This window comes from Mixophyes fleayi, chromosome 8 (genome assembly GCF_038048845.1).
Source record: "Mixophyes fleayi isolate aMixFle1 chromosome 8, aMixFle1.hap1, whole genome shotgun sequence".
Classification (NCBI taxonomy): Eukaryota; Metazoa; Chordata; class Amphibia; order Anura; family Limnodynastidae; genus Mixophyes; species Mixophyes fleayi.
Genome location: NC_134409.1, coordinates 88,098,387 through 88,120,776, shown reverse-complemented (window position 1 = coordinate 88,120,776; position 22,390 = coordinate 88,098,387). Strand labels below are relative to the sequence as shown.

The following is a 22,390-nucleotide window of genomic DNA, read 5'->3' as shown; positions in this document are numbered from 1 at the left end:
ATATACACATACATACATATTTTTTAATACCAATGAACTGATATAATACATGTTGTCATGTTATTGTGTCTTCTACAAAAAGGAAACCAAGATCGACACCACTATGAGACATTTGAGAAGTTTGGAAACCAGACCTTCCTTCTGCATCTGGACAATGGAAGAGGGTAAGAGGAACAGGCTTGAGACCAGTGGTGTCCTGATGCAAAATCTGACTGTGCCCCCCCTCACATCTCCTTACCTCACATCTCCATGACCTGTCCTCTCGGGACTTAGTGACTTGGCATAAAAAAATATTTTTACCTCCTGTTTTCTATAGTAAAAATTCTTAAATTACTGCTAAACAGCCTGCCTTGGTGCTTCTGTAGTTGTAAGAAAAGGGAAATAGCTAGAGAAGAAGAGAAGTAAGTAGGGTGTGAGTTCAGGAAGGAAGGAATAGGTGGGAAAAGGATGGAAAAGTTTGTAAACAAGTATATTTGGATTGGAAGGCTTAAAAAATAGATTGAGAGGGTTTGGAGGGTAGGGGTAAGAAGGGAAAGGGTAGGTGACTACAGCAGGGCAAGACTTTAACTAAGGAGAGCAGAAAGTAAGGTTTGGGTGGGTACAAGAGGGAAAGGAAAATAAAAGCGTTTTGAGAGTATAGGTGTTATGAAAATTGTTATGAGCCAAGAGGAGCAAAAGTGAAGAACAATGGTCACAAGGTCTTTGAAAAAGCATATATTACTGTTAAATTTAGTGACAACAATTGAGAGGAGGATAAAGTAGTTACAGGTACAGGCAAGAAACAAGAATGTTCAGCTCTGCCTGAAGTATAAAATAAAGAGAGAGAGGATACATCCAGATCTCATTGGATTTATCCCAGGGAGACAGGTGCGGGCAACACCAGATCCACTCCATTCATGCAGGTAAAACCCCTACGTTGGTGTTGGCGTTAGATGTCGAAAAAGCATTCAATCGCATTTCCTGACCATTCGTGTTTGGATTGTTTGGCTTGATGAACTTTTCTGGGAAATACTTAAAAGGGATATCGGCACTATAACACTCCCCTCCTCCATTGTGTCCGCTAATGGTCTCTTCTCAACGGCATTTGGGATCGGCAAGGATGTCGCCTCTCTCTGCTTAGTTTCTCGCCGGTTATTGAACTACTAGCAGCCAGGATTTGGCCTAACAAAGAGATAATGGGTGTTCAGGTGGGCACCACGGAGAATAAATTGACTATCTATGCTGACAATGTTTTGTTGACAGTACCATACCCTACTCATTCTATCCCTCCCCTAAATGCCAAATTTGACTCCTATAGTCGGTTTTTTAGAATATAACATGAACCCAGAGAAAACAGAGGTTTTATGCTTCTATATATTTGGGGAGGAAAACTTGCCCTTAGAACAAACATTTTCATTTACTTGGTGCTTGCAGAAGCGCAAATATTTGTTCATTACTAAATGCTACCTCCAGCTTTTCCAAGTGAACATTCTCTGTTTACTTTCTCATATCAAGTCAGACCTTGTTTCCTGGTCCCACCAACCTATCTCTTGGACAGGCCGCATCAAAGCCTCTAAAATGAACATCCTCCCCTGACTCTTTTAAATCTTTCAAACCCTCCCTATTCATACCGCCCCACCCCACCGATGTCTTCAAAAACCTTCAACATTTTGTCACATACTTTATAGGGGCAAACCTCCACATGTGCCTCTCCAGGTTTTACAGCGCTCTTTCTGTGGCGATGGACTGGGTATCTAATATTAAATAATATTTCCTTGCTGATCAACTCAGTCAATGCATCTTATAGAGCAACTCAAGTTCCTTCAGTGTTTGGACCCTAATTGAGTCAGAAGGTCTGGGAGTGCTCTCTTCTGCCTCCCTCGGGCTCGTCATTCCAAAACAGTCTTGTCTCACTCTAATTTTTCTAACTCACTGACAGTTTGGGACTATGCTAATTGTATGGCCTAGCTCCTCCCCAGTGATTCAACTCTACAACAACCACAAATTCCTCCCAGGCCTTGCTCCATCCTTGTTTAGCTCCTGGCAGACGAGTGGTATTAGATACATGAATGACTTGTTCCTTGATAATACTTTTCCCCTACTCTTATATATCTAAACTGAATCTAATATCCCCACTAAAAACATACCAATATTTATAACACATGATCCACATGAATTGGCCTGGTAGTGATATTTAGGAGAGGACTGGTCTGAGATCTAGGAGAACATAGTTTCTAGTTCAATTTGTGTGAAAATAAAAGAAAATGCGTACAAAATTTTATATAGATGGTACTACATATCGACAAGGTTGAAAAAGATATACCCTGACTCACCAGACTGATGTTGGCGTGGATGTTCCTAAACATATTTACATAAATATGGCGATGTTGCCGAAAACATTTAAAATTTGGTTAGACATTAAGGGCCTGATTCATTAAGGAAAGGAAAGCAAAAAAATCAGTAACTAAACCTTGGCAAAACCATGTTGTATTGGAGGGGGAGCTAAATTTAAAATGTGAGGACAGATGTATAGTTGGGGTAGGGCATGTCCTACATAAACTTTTATTGTCAGTGTATATGTAAGCTATCAAATATTTGTGTGCTACATGAAAAAACAGCTAGTATTTAAATAACTTATGTGCAAAATAAAATACTAAATTTGCACCCCTTGCATTGTAACATGGTTTTGTCCAGGAGAAAACGTACTAATTTTTTTGCCTTACTTTCTTTAATGAATCAGACCCTAAGAATCTAACTTTTGCAGTTCTCCAAATCCTCATCCCTCTAGAACCTACATTTTTCCTCTTACCCCCTGCAGTCCCATCTGCTACTTATCATCACAATAAACTTATTTGACATATAACCTCATCAGCCACCTGTCAGCTGGCTGCGAACTGGAAACACCTGCCCCTCCTTCCACCCAGCCAAGATCTGGCACACCCATCAAATGGAATTCATGGTCAGTATTATAAATAAGTCTACCAAATCAGTCTCGCTGCCTGAACTCAAGGTTCTCTTCATTTCTTAGTCCTACTGACTTGTTTTTCTTTTCCCCTTCCTCTTTCTTAGACAGTCTACTCACTGTGTCTCTACCCCCCCCCCCTCTCTTATTTCTATTACCTCTACCCCCCTTGTTTCTATAATTAAAAATTGGTAATTTAATGCAAGTTTTGTTTAGTAATTTATTGTATTGAGTTGTATTGTCTCATACTCCGATGACTCGTTGTCCTTACTTTATACTAATGATATATAAATTGAAAAATAAAGAGAAAGATGGGTAGGGCTGTAAGTATAGATAAGAGATTATGAGACCATCAATGTTTGTTTTCCCCTTTAGGTTTGGACGTCATACATATGATGACCTATCCATTATTGCCCCTCTTCAGCAATGTTGCAGGTTAGTCAAACTGATTATTGTTTTAATTAGTCAAAAAGGTGCATTATTAACCTGACTGATACCAATACCTGGTGGCCAGGAATCTAAGACAACAGGCTAATGCTAAATTGTGCTTCTTTAATTGGTATGCATGGTAACAATGAATATTGATACAGTCAGTAATGGAATTTAAAGATGTACAATATGAGGGAAAACTTATTAAAATTCATGGCAAAGTAAAAAATGGAGCAATCACTTTCTGTGACTATTGTAAAAGTCTTGTCCTCTAAAAAATATGGTGCTGTATAAACAAAACACAAATGATATAAACGACAAATCTTATAGTTGAAAAGAGGGTTCTCTGGGTCAAAGAATCTCATTGTTACAATATACTTTATGTGAAAATGTGCCCACGTATTTCTTGACATTTTTTTGAAAAGTACATTTAAAAACTAGTTGTGGTTTTGGTCAGGGTTCATTGTCTTAGCAATAATATCATCTGAGTTTCCAGTTCTTCCTTGCTTCTAATTATCTAATGCTATCTTTGGCATACTTATTCTTACCACAGCTCCTTATATTATTAATTTTAGTGTTCCACCTTAAACTAATTTAGCTGCATTTTTCTGTGCTGGATTTCAAAGAATGCGAGGGAATAGGTCAAATAGACAGCGAATGACTATGTGTAATTCATTGAGTATATTATTATATTGTGACTATGCCTTTCTACATTTGCCATTCCTAAGATGTTATAGATTTCATATTATTTTCTTCAATATTGCATTTGTTACATAGCAGTTGCTAACTCAATATGTATGTAATGCTGGTTACACGTTGTACAATCCTGAGACAGAATCCTATTTGGACCGATATATTACACGGCAAAATCAGATGAGATCCAGTCGTTTGGCTCTCAGAGCAATTAACTGCCTCTCTTCTGGGTCACTGGGGATTGTTAATACAGCCAAAAGACTGACCAAAAAGAGGCTGTCCTTCTGAGATCATTCACCAATGTCTGACAATTATCCAATTAAATTAAATAGAATTATTGTGGGACATAGGGGTCATTTTGGGACCACACACTGCAATATTGTGTCACCTCACATATAGCAATGTGTGGTCAGTATAACATTGGTACCTTCAGAGGTCATCATTTATTTACAAGTTGCCTCAGATTCCATAGCGCTGGACAATCTTACAGATATGACCTACATGAATGCAATAAATACAATAAACGTCATAACAGATACATGAATACAATCCAGCATAATAACACATACATGGATATTCATGAGCTAGCATCAAGAGCAAGTATGAATACAAGTATGAATTTCATGCATCTGAATGAATAAACAGCAGAAGATTCAACATAATACATGACGTCAGGCTCATACGAGACAGACATGAGACATAGGATAGAGAGTGCCCTGCCCTTGATTGCTTATTACTTAGATATACCTGTAAATCCCTACTTCCTGGATCTGCTTATTGGACATAGAATAGATTTTATTTGTCCAGAGGTTTTTCTTTAATGTAAGATACAACTAAACAAGCAGTACAGATCTCACAAAATCTCAATTCATGGCCAACCAAAACAACTGATAGAAGCACTCTCTATGTAGAAACAATTCTCTGATGTAAAGGGACTCAATCCCACTTTGCTCCCTATCAAGCAGCAGACAAATACAAAAGTTGAGAACCAACATCCAATATGTAATAAATACACACATATATATATATATATATATATATATATATATATATATATATATATATATATATATATATATATATATATAAAATCCATAGTTGTTCAACAAACAAACAGACTAGCACCAGCAAGCAATAAGAGAAATACAAAATTTAATAGAAGAAAATAGAAGGATACATCACAGTAGTATGCCCTGCCCAGCGATCGTTTCGGCTAGGTTGCTTTCATATATATATATATATATATATATATATATATATATATAAATGCTTAGTGGTGTGTGTTAGTCAGTCTGTCTGTGTGTGTGTGTGTGTGTAAGAAATAAAACCAAGCTGCAGCGCGGAGTTATACACTGACCTACTAAATTCTTGGTGTGTGTGGAAAAAAAAATTCAGAAAGGGCTGAAATTTGGTATACTAAGATGTTTTTAATTTGTTAATTTAATTTGTTAATTGTTAAAAGTGTTTATAAAGATTTTAAAAAAATATATATATATTTCTTGAAGGAGAAGTGACAGTTGGGAGTGGTTGGTGGTTGCCGGGGGTGACAGTGGGGAGTGGTTGGTGGTTGAGGCCTGGGCTATGGCCCAAATGCATGACAAGAACCTTTTTAACACCTTAAGTAGCTTGATTTGACTAGAATGCATGAGTATCATGCACGTGTTAACTTGTATACACATATATTTATAACGAAACAAATTTTATGATTCCTCAATTTTCACATATGCGTCTGGATGTCTAACGGGATGTATAGGTGAATGGTTCAAGATAACCGCTTAATTAACCTTGCTGATGCAGTATAACTACCTTGTGTCTTGTTTCTGTGCACAGTCTTGCCATGGTGTATGACCTGTGACATGAAACTGTCTTACACAACCTCACCTTTGCAGCAGAGTTTGGCTGTTCCTCACCCACTTTTAAGCCTCCTACTCAACTGTTTCTGTTTCAGTTAATGACTGTATTTCAACCTACTGTGACAGAAACACTGGAAAAGAAGTGTATGGCAGGTATATAAGTCCTAGATTCCTGTTATTTGTGTCTTAAAACACCAGAGAGGTTGATGTATGGGAAAAGCTTTGCAGTGCAGGTTTCAGAGCAAAGTAATTAGGAGTTGCACCTCTGAGTAATCTGACACACAGACCTGAGGAACGAGGTTGAATGCCTTCTGCGAGAATACTGAGCAAATAACCTTTTGTTTGGAATTGAGTCTGGGACACAAGGCCTCAGACTTGAGAGGGCCTCAAAGGAATCATCATCATCATCATTTATTTATATAGCGCCACTAATTCCGCAGCGCTGTACAGAGAACTCATTCACATCAGTCCCTGCCCCACTGGAGCTTACAGTCTAAATTCCCTAATTTAGACACACACTCACACACAGACAGACAGGGAGAGACTAGGGTCAATTTTGATAGCAGCCAATTAACCTACCTGTATGTTTTTGGAGTGTGGGAGGAAACCGCAGCACCCGGAGGAAACCCACGCAAACACAGGGAGAACATACAAACGCCACACAGATAAGGCCATGGTCGGGAATCGAACTCATGACCCCAGTGCTGTGAGGCAGAAGTGCTAACCACTAGGCCACTGTGCTGCCCACGGATTGTTTAGTTAGTACTGGACAGGCAAGGCTTTGTTTATTTGCACATGCTCAATAAAACTGGCTGAGGTCAGTTGTACCAGAAATCCTGCATTTTCGTGATTTATTGCTGCTGTTCAAAGCCATCTACCTCAGGTGTTGGAACCTATTTCCCTGATTATGTCACATATGATAGAGAAAAAGCTTGCAAAGATCTGCGCATATTAAGAACAGCAGCAGTTTTTGGACACGTGCAGGAACCTGGTCTGTATGTGTACTGGGAAAATTTAAAGAAACCCAATTTTGGAAAAACACTGTGTATCACAAAAACATATGAACCCTAATCCTGGACATCACCAGCTGATTAAAAAGACTACTTTCTGCCCAATTCCTGCACCCGGAGATAACTTGGAAGATATAGTCAAAGTGTTGATACAAACGTCTGCAATTCAGCAGGAAGCTACCATGGTACAGCAGGCAGCTATTGCAACTCAGCAGAAAGATACCCAGGTGAGACTACTAGCCATTGAGGAGTCCCAGAGGCAACAACAGGCAGCCATTGAGAAGTCCTAGAGGCAACAACAGGCAACCATTGAGGAGTTCCAAAGACAACATCACCAAGACCTAAAAGACTTGGTGCAGTCTTTTGCAACAATCACAACTAGTTCCAGCTATATACCGGCTAGTCGTTTCCTTCAAAAGATGACCAAGAGAGATGATGTAGAAGCTTATTTAACAACTTTTGAGAGAACTGCTGAAACTTCGCAAAAAACATTTTTTTGATTTAAGCATTGCTGATGCCAAGGACTATGACAAGTTGAAGGCAGGAATTCTGACTCGTTTGGGTGTCACGATGTCTGTTTGGGTGCAAAGAGTACATCGCTGGGGACACCAGGTGGATAAACCTCTCAGATGCATGAACTAATTCAACTCACAAAAAGTGGTTACAACCTGAGACTTTGACAGGCCCCCAAATCGTTGAAAGAATTGTGATGTTTGATATTTACAGTCCCTGCCTTCAGCCCTGCGCACGTGGGTAAGCCACGGGGACTCCAAAACAGCTGACCAGCTTGTGGAGATGGTCAAGAGGTATCTGGCAGCTGAGGATCTGATGAGTATACCCCGGCAGCCCCTAGTTCTGCAACGTCGATCTCCAGTGGCTTCTGGTAAGACTGTTCCAAGGGAAAAGGGTGGTGGGCATGGAATGAACTGAAAAATCCAGAGACTGCAGGCTGGGAACTTGGAGATTGGCCAGTTATGCCAAGAAGGTCCAAGCCTCATATACGATTTGATATAAATGTGATAATATGTTTTAGATGTGGTGTCGTAGGCCATATTGCTGCTAATTGCTCACTTACCTCTGAACCTATGCAATGTGATAATGCTTATGTACGACGCAGAGTGTCTTTCTTTACCCAGCTGGCTTGCACTGCAGACCGACACACTGAGTCAAATAATCAAATGTGTATAATTATCATAGAAGGCAAATGTGTAAAGGCTCTACTAGTTTCTGGTAGCACTGTGACACTTGTAAAAACTGAGTTGGAAAGCCACTTAAAACATGAGGGGTATCCCTCCCACCTACCTATGTTTTGCGAGATTTAACCCCCTTTGAAGATCTTTGTAAAAATCACCCTAGGGACAGAGGCTTGATATCCCAACTTTATGGTATATTTATTGCTGCTGTCCTTCCTACTCCGAGGGCACATGAGGCTGATTGGGAAAAGGATCTAGGCCCCCCTCCGGACGATGAGGCATGGGACGACATGAGACTGGAGATAGCCAAAAGCTCCATATCCACCAAACTTAAAGAAACCTCTTATAAAATCTATTACCGTTGGTATTATACCCCTACTCGACTCCACAGCATGTTTCCCTCTTCTTCACCTTACTGTTGGAGGGGTTGTGGCCACAGGGGAACTATGCTCCATATATGGTGGACCTGCCCAACTATCTCCTCCTTCTGGGATGTGGTTTGTGGCATTCTAAACTCTCTATTTGAGGCTCCCGTCGCAAAGGACCCCTGGGTCTTTCTACTATGCTATCCTCCTCCAGAACTTGACAAATTTTCCAAAAAACTAGCCTCACATATACTGACAGCGGCTAAATCCCTTATCGCGCTAAACTGGAAAAAAACGTCCCCCCCCTCTCTAACAGCCCTCAAAAAACAAATCTGGCATGTCGCAGCCATGGAACAGATTACCTATTACCTCCATGATAGAGGCCATGTTTTTAACCAGGTTTGGGCTCCTTGGCAGTTTGTGGAAAGCTCGCGTCCCCCTAACAATTAGCCCCGTGATAAGGACCCATGTGGGGTAAGTCCAGCTCCCTTATACGCTTTGCCCCCTTATCTTCTTGAGTCGTCTACACACTCTCCACCCCCTGAGCTCTTTCATATACCTGCTTTCTGGTCTTCCCCCCCCCCCTTCCTTTCTGATTCCCTTCCCCCCACTCCCACATTTCACACTCTCACTACAGTTATATACAATTTGATACCGCATATAAAATTGTAAAAATGGTTGTCTCATTATAAGCTTCTACGTACATGTTGATTCAATTGTTCTGACTGTTTTTGTACGTCTGTTCAATAATAACACTCTTATTCCCTGTATTTGCTTATATGACCAACCAAAATAAAGAATTTAAAAAAAAAAAAAACATGAGGGGTAAAATGTTGGGGTAACCTGTATACATGGTGATACTCAGTATTATGCTACCTCTGAACTGAACTTAGAAACACAATGTGGTTTCGCAGTATTTACTGTGGGATTGGTTCCTTGTTTGGGGTTTGATGCAATATTGGGATGAGATTTTTCCCACTTCTGGAAACTTTGGGAAACCCAATTTGGTTAGACAAGCAAATAGCCCAGACTTGGATGATAATGTTACAGATACAGTGATGGTGGAAGTGATGCCAAAATCAGAAACGTTCCCATTCTCAAATATGCTTGGGGAGTCAAAGAATGATGAGGGCAGGAGTGGGGCGCAGGAAAATGTATATCCTACTGAAGGAGGAAATGTTGTTAAACCAATTGATTGTGTGCCTGAACTCAAATTAAAAAAAGATCTGTTTTCCACAAAGCAGTTAAAGGATCCTGTCACACATCAGGGTCTAAGCCGCCCTTACCACATCCCTCACTGTCATATCACTGCTACCTGGGTCCATCACATCTCTGTTTGTAAACAAACACATAGGGCTAGATTTACTAAGCTGCGGGTTTGAAAAAGTGGGTATGTTGCCTATAGCAACCAATCAGATTCTAGCTTTCATTTATTTAGTATTTTCTACAAAATGACAGCTAGAATCTGATTGGTTGCTATAGGCAACATCCCCACTTTTTCAAACCCGCAGCTTAGTAAATCTAGCCCATAGTGTGACTGGATCACTTTTAAATAACTTATGGTATAAATTTATTTAAAGGAAATACTTATTTATATCATTGCAATGTACTGATTTTACTATGTGGTGTGGCACTTTGCAGAGGAATGGCATTCATTTCTGAGGTATTAATTTCTGATGCAATAAGCACTTTTTGAGGAACTCTTTTGTGTATTTTGGTAGAGGAAATGTCTTGTTTGGGGTTTTGAAACTCTGCACGAGGAAATCTTCAATTAGGCATATGTGAGTAGGGAGTTTGTTTTGCATATAGCAGGAATTGCTAAATAAGTCTATTCAATGTGAGTGACTAACACTTGAATGTACGTCAGGGAGCCGTTGCCTGTATCCTGGCTAAAGTGAAAGGAAGTCTCTGATCAATGGGATTCAGGATATCGCAGAAAAGTATACATTTTGTTAAGTATAAATTGCATTTAAATCCATGTTTGGGTAAACATATTGCATCCTGTTACTAAAAAGAACTCAACTAAACTGTATAAAACAGCACTGGTTTGTACTGAATGTATCATTCTTGTTTCATCTGACCTGATCACTGGTACCTTCAACCAGTGTGTAAGCAAATAAACATCACTTGCTTCAAAGACCTGCTTGAGAACTTCTCCATGCTGAAAATCCTGTGACCTACAGATTAGACCCAAAATCTAATCCGTTCCTGGCTGTCTGAGGTTTGGACACAGCTTTCCAGCACCACTGCTCTGCCTGCTACCCAGCAGCACTGGCCTGTGTGATAGGCCAGGGGGGATCCATCCACAGCAACCCTGATCCATAGTAAGAGGACAGGGGAACCAGCCCAGATGTATCGTAAGGGGGTACCCTAACAGAGACAGTTACCCAGAAGGAACCTGGTTCTGGATGCCGGTAAGGAGTCCAGTGGTTCCAGCATTGGTGAGCTCCTCCTACTGCGGTTAGAGGGCGCATAACGAAAGGGAATGATGGCAAAGTAAGCCCAGCAAACAACAACAACAAACAGGGTGGCAAAGGCAGTCCATCCTGTTTGTTCTGCATGGGTGTGGAAATCTTAGAAGCAGTCAGGTGATCATTCTAGATCAACCAGATTTAGCAGCTGTGATCATATGAACTGTGCAGCCAATAGTTATTTGAAACACCCTTTTTAAACCTGCTGCTGAGATCTGTTCATTGCCAGAACAACACACTTCTCTCCTGAGGATAGTTCTTGGCTCCAGGCTCCTGCACTGTTCCTGACTCCTTGTGTTTGCAAAGTGATCAGCTTCTGTGTACATCCTGCATTACCACCTATATATCACTTTGCAAGTATCCTGCATTCTAAACTGCATATCTTCTTCCAAGCATCCTGCATTACCCAGTGTTACGAACACGCTTCCAGCTGCCGTGACTTTCGGGTGTTCACTGTATGAGGTTACACACGATTTCAGCCTGCAGTCTCTCTCTACCTATCACAGGTTATAACCTGAGTAACCTCATACAGTGAACACCCCAAAGTTACGGCAGCTGACTGCAGACTTACTAAATCGCCCCTAAACACGGCTCTCTCAAACCCCCAGACACTTCAGGTTTTCCACCAACTATTGAATACGAGCAATATGACCCCAACAAACTGTCCCACACTGGCACACAAGGCTTCTAGCACTCACAGACTAGCAAGACCCTCACCAGCAAGCAAAGGGTTAACTCTTCACACCTCCAGACTGTTACACAAATGTAAATACAAGAACACACAGCTTGTTAATCAAATGTATCAACAAATCACACACTGGCATTCAAAGGGTTAACTTGGTCGAGCTATATTCTTCTTAACATGCTAATGGATTTGTTAGGGTATCAAGGACACCACATATTAAATTATAGATTTACTATACAAAAGTACAGAGCATTCAGATATAAAGAAAAATGATGAGTAAACAATAGATTGACACACACAAGCAAAGCAGTTTAAAATAAAAGGGGTTACATTCAGAGTAGCACTTACATGAATTGCCTTTTCTGGCCAAGGGAAATTGACTTGGAAGATGGACAGCTTATCAATGTGAACTGATTTCCCAAAAAGTCTGACAACTTGTCCTTTCACTACACAGGTGTTTAAGCAAATGAAATGGGATGGCATTCACAGGGGCAGTGTGGATGTTAATGTGGGGGGAGGGAATGTCCCCTGGGTGTCACCTAAGCTTTGTTAAAAATGATACCTAAAGATTAGACATTTGGTAACTTCTCTCAGATATATCCCAGAGACATAACTCCCCCTTCGACAAACCGGTCATAATCTCACGCAATTTAAATACAAAACATAATGTAATTATGACAATGTGACATACCTTTTCCAAAGATATGTGATTATAGCTGTTCCCGAATACCGCCAGTACCTGTCATTCACAACCCTGGTGTGATTTCTGCTCCTTGGTGTGGAATGGCACCCTGATTTCCCAAAATATGAACTATGAAGACATTTTCCTTTGTAGCCCATATTTCTATATAGGTGTATAGGCTTTCAAATGTGGCCTTTGTTCCAAGATTCTCCCTTAGGTATCTGGCTCTCTCATTTCCATTAAGTGGTTCTTTGTGTTTACACTACCTGTTGAAAGGAACTCAATTAGGAAGTGTAATACATGATCAAAAACAATGAATGTCTGTGATCTGCATATCTTAAGCAGGTCGCCTCACAAAAGGGTTTACCCAACCTAATTACCTCCTACTGGGCTAATTGTTTCCTTTTTAAAAACATTTGGTCAAACATTTATATGAGTTCATTTATGTATCAATGCAATATTTTATTTGGGCCCCGACATTTAATATTCTATTAAATCATATCAGATTTATGCTCTCATCCTGACACCCGGAGTTCATCATCCTGCAAGTATTTTGCACTTCCAAGCTGCTCATCTTCCTGCAATATTCTGCATTCAGCAAGAGTGCTCACCTCAGTAAGAACTTTGCACCATTCAGTATCTATTCTGCAGTACCAGTGGCTTTACTGGTATCACCTGTACTGTTGCTACGGCTGGTTCTAAGCCTCTAGGGCATATTTCCAGTTCCGTGTATCTGTCTGTGGGTCCAGGTCTGTGGCTGCTACGCAGTCCTGAGTTCATCATTCCGTGTCACGGTTCTGAGTTCCTAGTCCCTGTCTCCAGTTCCAGTTCAATCTGTTCTGAGTTTCCGTGTGTTTCCTAACTGAGGGCCTGATTCATTAAGGATCTTAAATGAAGAGGTATCTTATTTCAGTCTCCTGGACAAAACCATATTACAATGCAAGGGGTGCAAACTAGATTTCTGTTTTGCACATAAGTCAAATACTGACTGTTTTTTCATGTAGCACACAAATATCAACTTTAAATTTCAGTGTATAAATAAGCTATCAAGTATTTATGTGCTAGTTTGCACCCCTTGCATTGTAACATGGTTTTGTCCAGGAGACTGAAATAAGATACTTCTTCATTTAAGATCCTTAATGAATCAGGCCCTGAGTTCTTATTAGTGGGCTCCAGTACTGTGTGCCTGGCTACAGGAGCCGGGATTGAGTTCCCACGAACAGTTCCAGTCAGTTATTACGCTGGATTCCAGTTCTGTGCTCAGGTACAGACTCCAGCCCTAAGACTCCAATACTGCATGTGCTACTCTGAGGACTCTAGATGAGCAGAGAGATCATCAAGGCCTCTAGGTTCTGTTTCAGTCCTGCTTCAGTTAGACCCAAGGGTCCCGAATCGAATCAGGTAATAGAGACGACCTTGACAACCCCACTCTGTTAAAAGCTAGAAAAAATGTAAAGGTGGTTGATGAAAAACCCCTAGAGCTCGATAGTAGGTTGTCATATCCTCACATGGTAATGAATCTGGGGTTCTTGTTTCAAATGTCCGAAAAGGCTGCGGACATAGTGGAACAGCTAATAGTGCCTAAGCCTTATAGGAGAATGATGCTAGAATGATTATAGGCTCATGGTCACCCATAACTGCAGAGCATTTAAGGATAGAATAAATTTCAGAAAGAATAGTGCAGTGGTTTTTCTGGCCAGGGGTCCATAAAGATGTGTCTGACTACTGCGCATCATGTCCTGAGTGTCAATAACATGTTCGTAGGCCACACTTTAAAAGTCCACTTGTCCCACTACCCATTATTGAGGTACCATTCAAAAGGATAGCCATGGATTTAATGGGTCCTTTATTCAAGTCTGCCTGGGGGCATCAATATATTTTGGTGATATAAGATTATGCTACCAGGTACCCGGAAGCAATCCCGCTACACAATACATCGACAAAGGCTATTGCTAGAGAACTCGTACAAGTCTTTAGCAGAGTTGGGATACCTGAGGAAATCCTCACTTACCAGGGTACTCATTTTATGTCTAGAATTATGAAAGAGCTGTGCGGCCTGTTTAAGGTCACTCAATTAAGGACGTCTGTGTATAATTTGCAGACTGATGGTTTAGTAGAGAGGTTTAACAAAACTTTAAAACATATGTTAAAGAAGGTGGTAGATAAAGATGGGAAAACTTAGGACTGTTTGCTACCCTACTTGTTAATGACCATTAGAGAGTTACCCCAGTCCTCCACGGGGTGCTCACCTTTTGATTTGTTATATGGGAGACAGCCTTGGGGGTTATTGGATATCGCCAAGGAAACATAGGAGGGGCAACCTAGTCCCTATAAAACTGTGATTGAACAGATTTTCCAGATACAAGAAAGAATATCTGCAGTAGTGCCGATAGTAAGAGAGCACCTAGAACAAACCCAACTGGCACAACAAAGGGTGTATAACCATAATGCCCAAGTACGCACTTTTGCTCCCGAGACAGAGTGCTTGTTTTAGTGCCTACCGTAGAAAGTAATTTTCTGGCTAAATTGCAAGGACCCTTTGAAATAATGGAGAAAGTAGGGGAAGTTAATTACAAGGTGTTTCAGCTGGTGAAAAAAAGCCAGAACAGATTTACCATGTGAACCTTATAAAACCCTGGAAAGACAGAGTAGCTTTGTCAGCTACCGTAGGTTTCCCAGCAACCGCCATACCCCTAGTTCCAGAAGTAACAGTGACTAAATCCCTCTCAACTGCCCAACAGCATGAAGCAAAAGAGTTTCTCATAAGAAACAGAGACTTATTTGTGGATGTACCTGGTAAAACAACAATCATTAAACATGACATAGTCACTGAACCAGGGGTTAAGGTTAATATAAAACCCTATAGGATACTGGAGGCTCAACGGAAGTTAGTGTTTAAGAAGTTAAAAATATGTTAGAATCAGATGTAATTGAAGAGTCACATAGTGAATGGTCAAGCCCCATTGTGCTCATTCCGAAGCCTGATGGAAGTCTACACTTCTGTAATGAAAACAAAATAGGGTGTCTAAGTTAGATCCATACCCGATGCCTCGGGTGGATGAGCTTATTGAAAAGTTGGGTAAAGCACGGTATTTAACCACTCTAGACCTAAGCAAAGGTCACTGGCAGTTACCGTTGACAGATAGAGCCAAAGAGAAGACAGCTTTTTTTACCCCGAAGGGTCTCTTCCAGTATAAGAGGTTACCATTTGGGTTACATGGGGCACCTGCTACATTTCAACGGATGATGGATAAGATATTAAAACCCCATAGACATTATTCTGCATCGTACCTTGATGATGTAGTCATCCATAACTCAATTTGGTAGTCCCACCTGCCCCGAGTACAAGCAATATTGGACTCCATACAGGAGGTGGGTTTACCAGTCAACCCAAAAGAGTGTTGTTTGGGAATGGAGGAGGTGAAATATCTGGGATACACCATAGGCAGAGGTCTGATAAAGTCTCATATTAATAAAATTGAGACAATACAAAACTGGCCAAGACCTTTGAACAAGAAACAAGTTATGGCTTTCTTGGGAATTACTGGGATTATTGAAGGTTTATTCCCAAATTTGCCACCATTGCTGTCCCACTGACTGATCTGACTAAGTGTAGGAAGTCAATGATAATTAAGTGGAGTCCGCAAGCAGAAAATGCTTTTTAGGCATTAAAGATGGCATTATGCACTCAACCAGTTTTAATGACACCTGATTTTAAACAATAATTTGTGGTACAGACAGATGCATCAAGTGTGGGGATAGGCGCAGTATTGTCCCAAAGTAAAAATGGTGAGGAACATCCTATTATTTACTTAAGCAGGAAGTTGAATGCGCATGAAATAAACTATGCCACTATTGAAAAGGAAACCCTAGCAATTGAATGGGTGTTAAAGATGTTAAGATACTATCTTTTGGGCCGGAAATTCAGGATGATCATTCTCCGTTGAAATGGATGTCTGAGAATAAAGAAACCAATGGAAGAATAACCAGGTGGTTTTTGGCTCTCCAAAATTTTAAATTCTCTGTAGAGCATAGGCAAGGAAGCCAACTGGCCAATGCAGATGCATTGTCCCGAGTTTATTGTTTAGGGGCTACAAGTGTTCCAACCTGTAGGTCGAAACAAGGGGGAAGGATATGTGAAAGATACACTGGGAAAGAAGTGGATGGCGGGTATATAAGTCCTAGATTTCTGACATTTGTATCTTAAAACACCAGAGAGGTTGATAAGGTGTATGGGAAAAGCTTCCCAGTGCAGATTTCAGAGCAGAGTAATTAGGAGTTGCATCTGTGTGCTGCTTGTAAAAGGCTGCAGCTCTGAGTATTCTGACACACAGAGTTGGGGAAGGAGGTTGAATGCCTTCTGTGAGAACCTGCTTATGGTGAGCAAATATCCTAATGTTTGGAGTTGAGTCTGGGACACGAGGCCTCAGACTTGAGAGAGGGCCTTTAAGTAATGTTTAGTTAATGCCGGGGAGGCAAGGCTTTTGTTAAGTTATATTTATTTGCACATGCTCTATAAAACTTGCTGAGGTCAATTGTACCAGAAATACTGCATTTACGTGATTTATTGCTGCTGTTCAAAGCCATCTACCCCAGGTGATGCTACCTATTCCCCTGATTATGTCACACTACATATGAAAATAATGATCATTATCATCTGTTTAGTATGACTGGTTAATCATACACCTGACTATAACCCTACAAAATCCCTGACTTGTGCAAGTGTACTTAGAAGAATTGATGATGTTTTGAAGGCAAAGGGTGGTCACACCAAATATTGATTTGATTTAGATTCCTCTTCTGTTCATTCACTTTGCATTTTGTTAATTGATAAAAATAAACTATTAACACTTCTGTTTTATAAAGCATTCTTACTTTGCAGCATTTTTTCCACACCTGCCTAAAACTTTTGCACAATATTGTATATCAGAACACTACCAAAATCTGGCAAACCTCAAACATATCACCTGTCTCGCGTCTCTTCCAAAGTGCTTTAAATGTGCTCTTTGGCACACACGCACTATCTGTACCAAACTTACCTCCATACATGACCCGTTCCTCTCAAAACAATCTGAATCTTCGGGCAATTACTGAAACCTGGCTTACACAATCAGACACTGTCTCACCAGCAGCCCTTGCACATGGTGGCCTCCATTTCACCCACACCCTCAGACCTGAAGGCAGACAGGGAGGTGGGGTTGGACTACTTCTCTCCACACAGTGCACATTCACAGTTCTATCAAATGTCCCATCACCTAAATTCACATCTTTTGAAGTACATGCTATTTTCAATCATTTCTCTATGCATGTTGCTGTGAAATATCATCCCCTGGAGCAAAAACAGTAAACATTAAAACAGCATTTAAACATTAAAACAGCAAGTGACCATGCCTATGCTTGAGCCAGTCACCGGTACTAAACATCCCTCAGTCCATCACCTCTTATTCTATTGCAAAAACAAGCACAGGTCATTAACAGTGAGGAGTACACATTTACCTTTAACCAAAATAGTCATGTTTTATTTATATACAAACTATATTTTCTACATACATAGTATATAGTAAATATTATATAAAATGTCCTGCTGTATTTGTATATAAATTCCACAGCCCTGCAAAAAGGAACCAAAGCAAGTGATTGGGCAGAGCTATAAAATAGCAGCACAACAGTTTTCATATTAACAAGTGTATCTGTAATAGCCCTACCCTTGCTACAGCCATAGAGTTGGTGATCATCTGGTGTAAATGGATACAGCAGTGTAATCCTCCAATCGTCAGAAGACAAATGACACAGACAGTAAATGGCATGTGGCATCAGTTAGTCTTTGCTCCCTGCCCCATACACATACTCACAGGTTGCCATGAAGGGCAGGTTGGGGGGGGGACATGTGTCCCTGTGCCAGCAGGATGGCCGCTTGCTCTCTGGACTGCTTTCAAGGACATTATTTTTCCCCTTGTTTACATGGAAACTAGCCTAAACTGTATAGCTTGATTTTTTTGTTTTTGTTTTTTTTTTATTTATGTTTATGGCAGTCATCATTATCAGTTGCCATACTTAAATGAAAAATTAACATTTGAAAACTAACATATCAAAATATATGTTTAACTCTAAATATAATGCTTCTTTATGGGGCATGCTTAAATAGCATGTGCACGCCCTTGCTATACTCTATTAGAATGTGAATACCAAGTCCAAGATACATTAAACTCTAAACACAAATGAAAATTTTGTGCATGTGCAGTTCAACAAAATTTGTGCACAAAGCCTTTTTACTTTGACCAAATGGACTTACATCCAACTCTTAATGAGGCTCTAAATGTCTAGGTCCTCTTCTGGGGATGGTATAAGACATTAAAGAATACATTCATGAAATGCAATAAAAAGATCATATTTTCACACCTGCATGAGATGCATTCTCCTTGATTTTCACTTACATGCAGAAATCAAAGAGTGCTACATTAAGGATTAACTGTTGTTCTTAGCCTGAAATATAATCAATACTTCTTAAAATAGATGTGCAATCACAAGTTTAACAATGACCTAACATTACTGAGGCTGAAATAAATGTTTTACTTGCTTAAGTACTTGCAAATCAAGTTACCAAATAAAACAAGTAAAAAAGGGGATCCATGTATACACCAGAAAAAAATGTTAATGTGAAGCTCAAAAGATGTTTCTTATTCTTAATGCCCAGGAGTATGCCTACAGTAGTAGCAAGTAGTATGCCAGAATTAATACCAAATGATATGCTAACATTAATTCTCTCATTAATATGCCAGCAGTAAGTAACTGTAGTAATGCCATGTAATAGTCCAACAGTAATACCCAATAATCCAATAATATACAAAAATGAATTCCTGGCAATATGCCAGCAGTAATGACGTTAAGTAATATGTCAACAGTAATGCTTAGTAATGGTAGTAATGTCCTGTTATATACTTGAATTAATGCCTGACTATATGCCAGCTGTAGTAATGTCCAGTATTATGCAGATAATAATACCCAGTAATATAACAGTAGTAATGATGTCCAGTAACACGTGTAAAGCCCAGTAATAAACAAATAGTAGGAATACCCAGTAATATGCCAATAGTTGTATGTCCAGTAATATGCTAATATTAGTTCCAGCAGTAATGGTGTACAGTAATATGCTAACAATAACATGCCAAATCACCTGACTCCTCTTATCAGTGCTTCATTTTGGACACTCTGCAGATGCTGCCATTTCCATGCTTATAGTCAGGCACATTTCAGAAAAGACACACCCAGGGCAAAATTGTTTGCTCTTTTGTAAATGACCTCTATTGAGGTAAGTAAATAAAAATCTTCAAGTAGTACAAAAGTAAATGAAACTAAGGGGTGTATTCAATTGTCGGGGGAAACGCTGAAAATCCCGCGGTCTGCGCACTATTACCGTTATTACGGTAATAGTGTGCAGAAAAACTGTTACTACAGTAATTTTCTCGCTTGATTTCAGTTCGCAGCTCAAGAGCTGAAATCCAGCTAACTACTACCGTAATAACGGTAATAGCTTTTACGCGGCGGGATTTTGGAACAATTGAATACGCCCCTAAGAGCTTTAATTAAAAAAATAGCTTTCTCTAACAGTAGTATCATTTTCATAAAATTCTTTTTCTTCTGTGTAGAATTAAGAAGTCTACACTGCAAAGGCTTGAAATCCTTGCTACTGATCCATATCGCCTGAGCGATGTCATGCGCGAGTCTCTGTCCATGGACCCTCTCACTCCCATCCTATCAGAGCCACATCTTATTGCCCTTGACCGCAGGCTGGGCCTCATCATCAGTGCTGTAAAGGAATGTTTCAGAAAAGAGGGCCAGCACCGAGTGGTCTATGAAGACCTGACCAAGCTATACAAGAAAAGAAAATTATAGGATTCAAAATACTCTAATTTTGATGACATATATGTGAAGCATGAAATAACACCACTCATCCATTCAAGAAGGATTGCTTTCAGAATATAATGCACATATTTTCTAATACACAAACTTCAATTTAAGAATGAGAGATTGCCATTTTTACCCACTGTGTATTATAAAACCATGCAATAACTTACTGCAATGCTTGTAAAGCAAATTCAATAAAATGCAATATTTTCTAATAATGCAAGAGTTATCAATACAATTGTACATAGTTTAACCATTAATCAATTAAAGTTGCACGGTACATGTGCACTAATAAACTAGCAGCTTAGATTACAGTTATTGCAAAAATAAAGTGCAACTCAAAGTAACTTTACACATATATTTGTGTGTGTGTGTGTGTGTGTGTGTGTGTGTGTGTATTCAGGGGTAATGCAGTATATTTTGTTTGCTAAATATATAATCCTCTGTTAAATATCTGAGTTTTGTGCTGCAAAATTCACATGAGTCAACGACAGGCATCACAAGAACAACAACCACATATTTTAATAAAATTGCAGCGCTACCATATATAGCAAATTAAATTCAAACTTACAGAAGCCGTTTTGCACCATGGCTCATGGAGCTAAAGCACTCAATCTGTCCATAGCTCTGTAAGACGTCTGTTGAAGAGCAATAGATTATTATTATTATTTTTTATTTTTTAAGAGCTGAAATATATTACAAAATGCTGTACATGGAAGGGGTCTTGACACTAACAAATTACATACAATGACATGAATCAGAAAGTAAAAATGGTCTTGCTCAAATGAGCATACAATCTAAGAGGTGTGTGGGACACTTTTATAACAATTGTAGATATTGGTGGGGAAAGTGTGTGTGTGGCTATTGTAAGGCCACAATATTATCAGCCAACAATAATTAAACAACCATGGGTGACTGGCATGTCTGTGCAGTTACCAGTGGTGTGGTACAGTTTGAATATGGATAGACAAGGAGAATTGGAGACCTAAAACATTGTAAAAATCCAAAAACTGTCAGCCACATCAATGGTAGCTATCATTCATTATTTATATTAAAGGAACCTCAGCTTGCTGCTTGAAACAGAGTAAGGACATGTGTTCCCCATGTTCAATGTCAGCTCCTGCCACAAAGGAGGCAGTGGAGTTCACCAAACAAGAATAGATATGGTAATAGCAATGACAGTTGAACTCACTGGGTCTAGCAGCAAAAACAATATGGTATTAAGTAGATTTTTTTAAAACAAAAACTATAGCTGCAGATAATAGGAGGTTTCTCTGGGATGGGGATTACATGTGTGGGCAGATATATTTGAAAGTATGTCCACACCCCCTTTAAAGAATAGCCTATTAATTTGCTGTGAGCTACTATATAGCACTTAGGAATTTCATGACTACTGTAAAATTCATGAGGCATGACTAATATCCAAAAGACATTGGCTCCCAGAGGAACATCATCCACATAACTAGAGTGTCACTCACCGGACCGTGAGTGCCTCTGCGCTGGTGCGTGGGTCCCTATCCTTCCTGCCGGCGTCTGTCCTGAGCCGGGGCCGTCCGCCATCTTGATGGACTGCGCATGCGCAGCATCCAAGAACTTATGACCTTTGCTTTTAACCTAATTGGTGGATCAGGCACCACTCCCTATTTAAGGCACCTGTGCTCATTACATCGTTGCCTGATCTTGAGTCTCATTCCCTGTGAGTCTCTGAAGGTGTCTCCTGTGTTCTGCTAGTGTCCTCAGCTTCCTGCTGATTACCTGCTCTACTCATCGGTGGTTCCCATACCCACTACAGATTCCTGTATCCTGCTCGTGTCCTCAGCTGTCTGCTGGATTACCTGCTCTGCTCACCTGCGGTTCCCATACCCGCTACAGCCGTTCAGCGCTCCTGCTGTACCTGCATATCCTCGTGGACAAGCTTCTCTACTCATTAGCGGTATGCTTACTTGTTATTGACTTTCAACTGTTACTTTGCATATCCGCCCAGGACAAGCTTCTCTACTCAGCAGCGGTATCTATACCCGCTATAGACTATTTGTTGTTACGCTGCATATCTGTTTGGAACAAGCTTCTTTACTCAGCAGTGATATGCATACTTGTGATTGACTATCAGTTATTATCCCGCATATCCGCTTTGTGCAAGCCTCTCTACTCAGCAGCAGTATA

At 40.1% G+C, this 22,390-nt stretch overlaps 1 protein-coding gene across 1 annotated transcript in view; it reads left to right on the top strand.

Annotated features, from left to right (window-relative positions):
* LOC142099418 (extracellular serine/threonine protein kinase FAM20C-like) overlaps positions 1-20,407 on the top strand; it is a 105,980-nt gene extending 85,573 nt beyond the window's left edge. Inside the window, exons 8-10 of the mRNA XM_075182838.1 lie at positions 83-164; positions 3,317-3,376; positions 19,969-20,407. Coding sequence (XP_075038939.1) covers positions 83-164; positions 3,317-3,376; positions 19,969-20,215 — 389 coding nt within the window. The 3' untranslated portion in view covers positions 20,216-20,407. The remainder of the gene's footprint in view (positions 1-82; positions 165-3,316; positions 3,377-19,968) is intronic.
* The last annotated feature ends 1,983 nt before the right edge of the window (positions 20,408-22,390 follow it).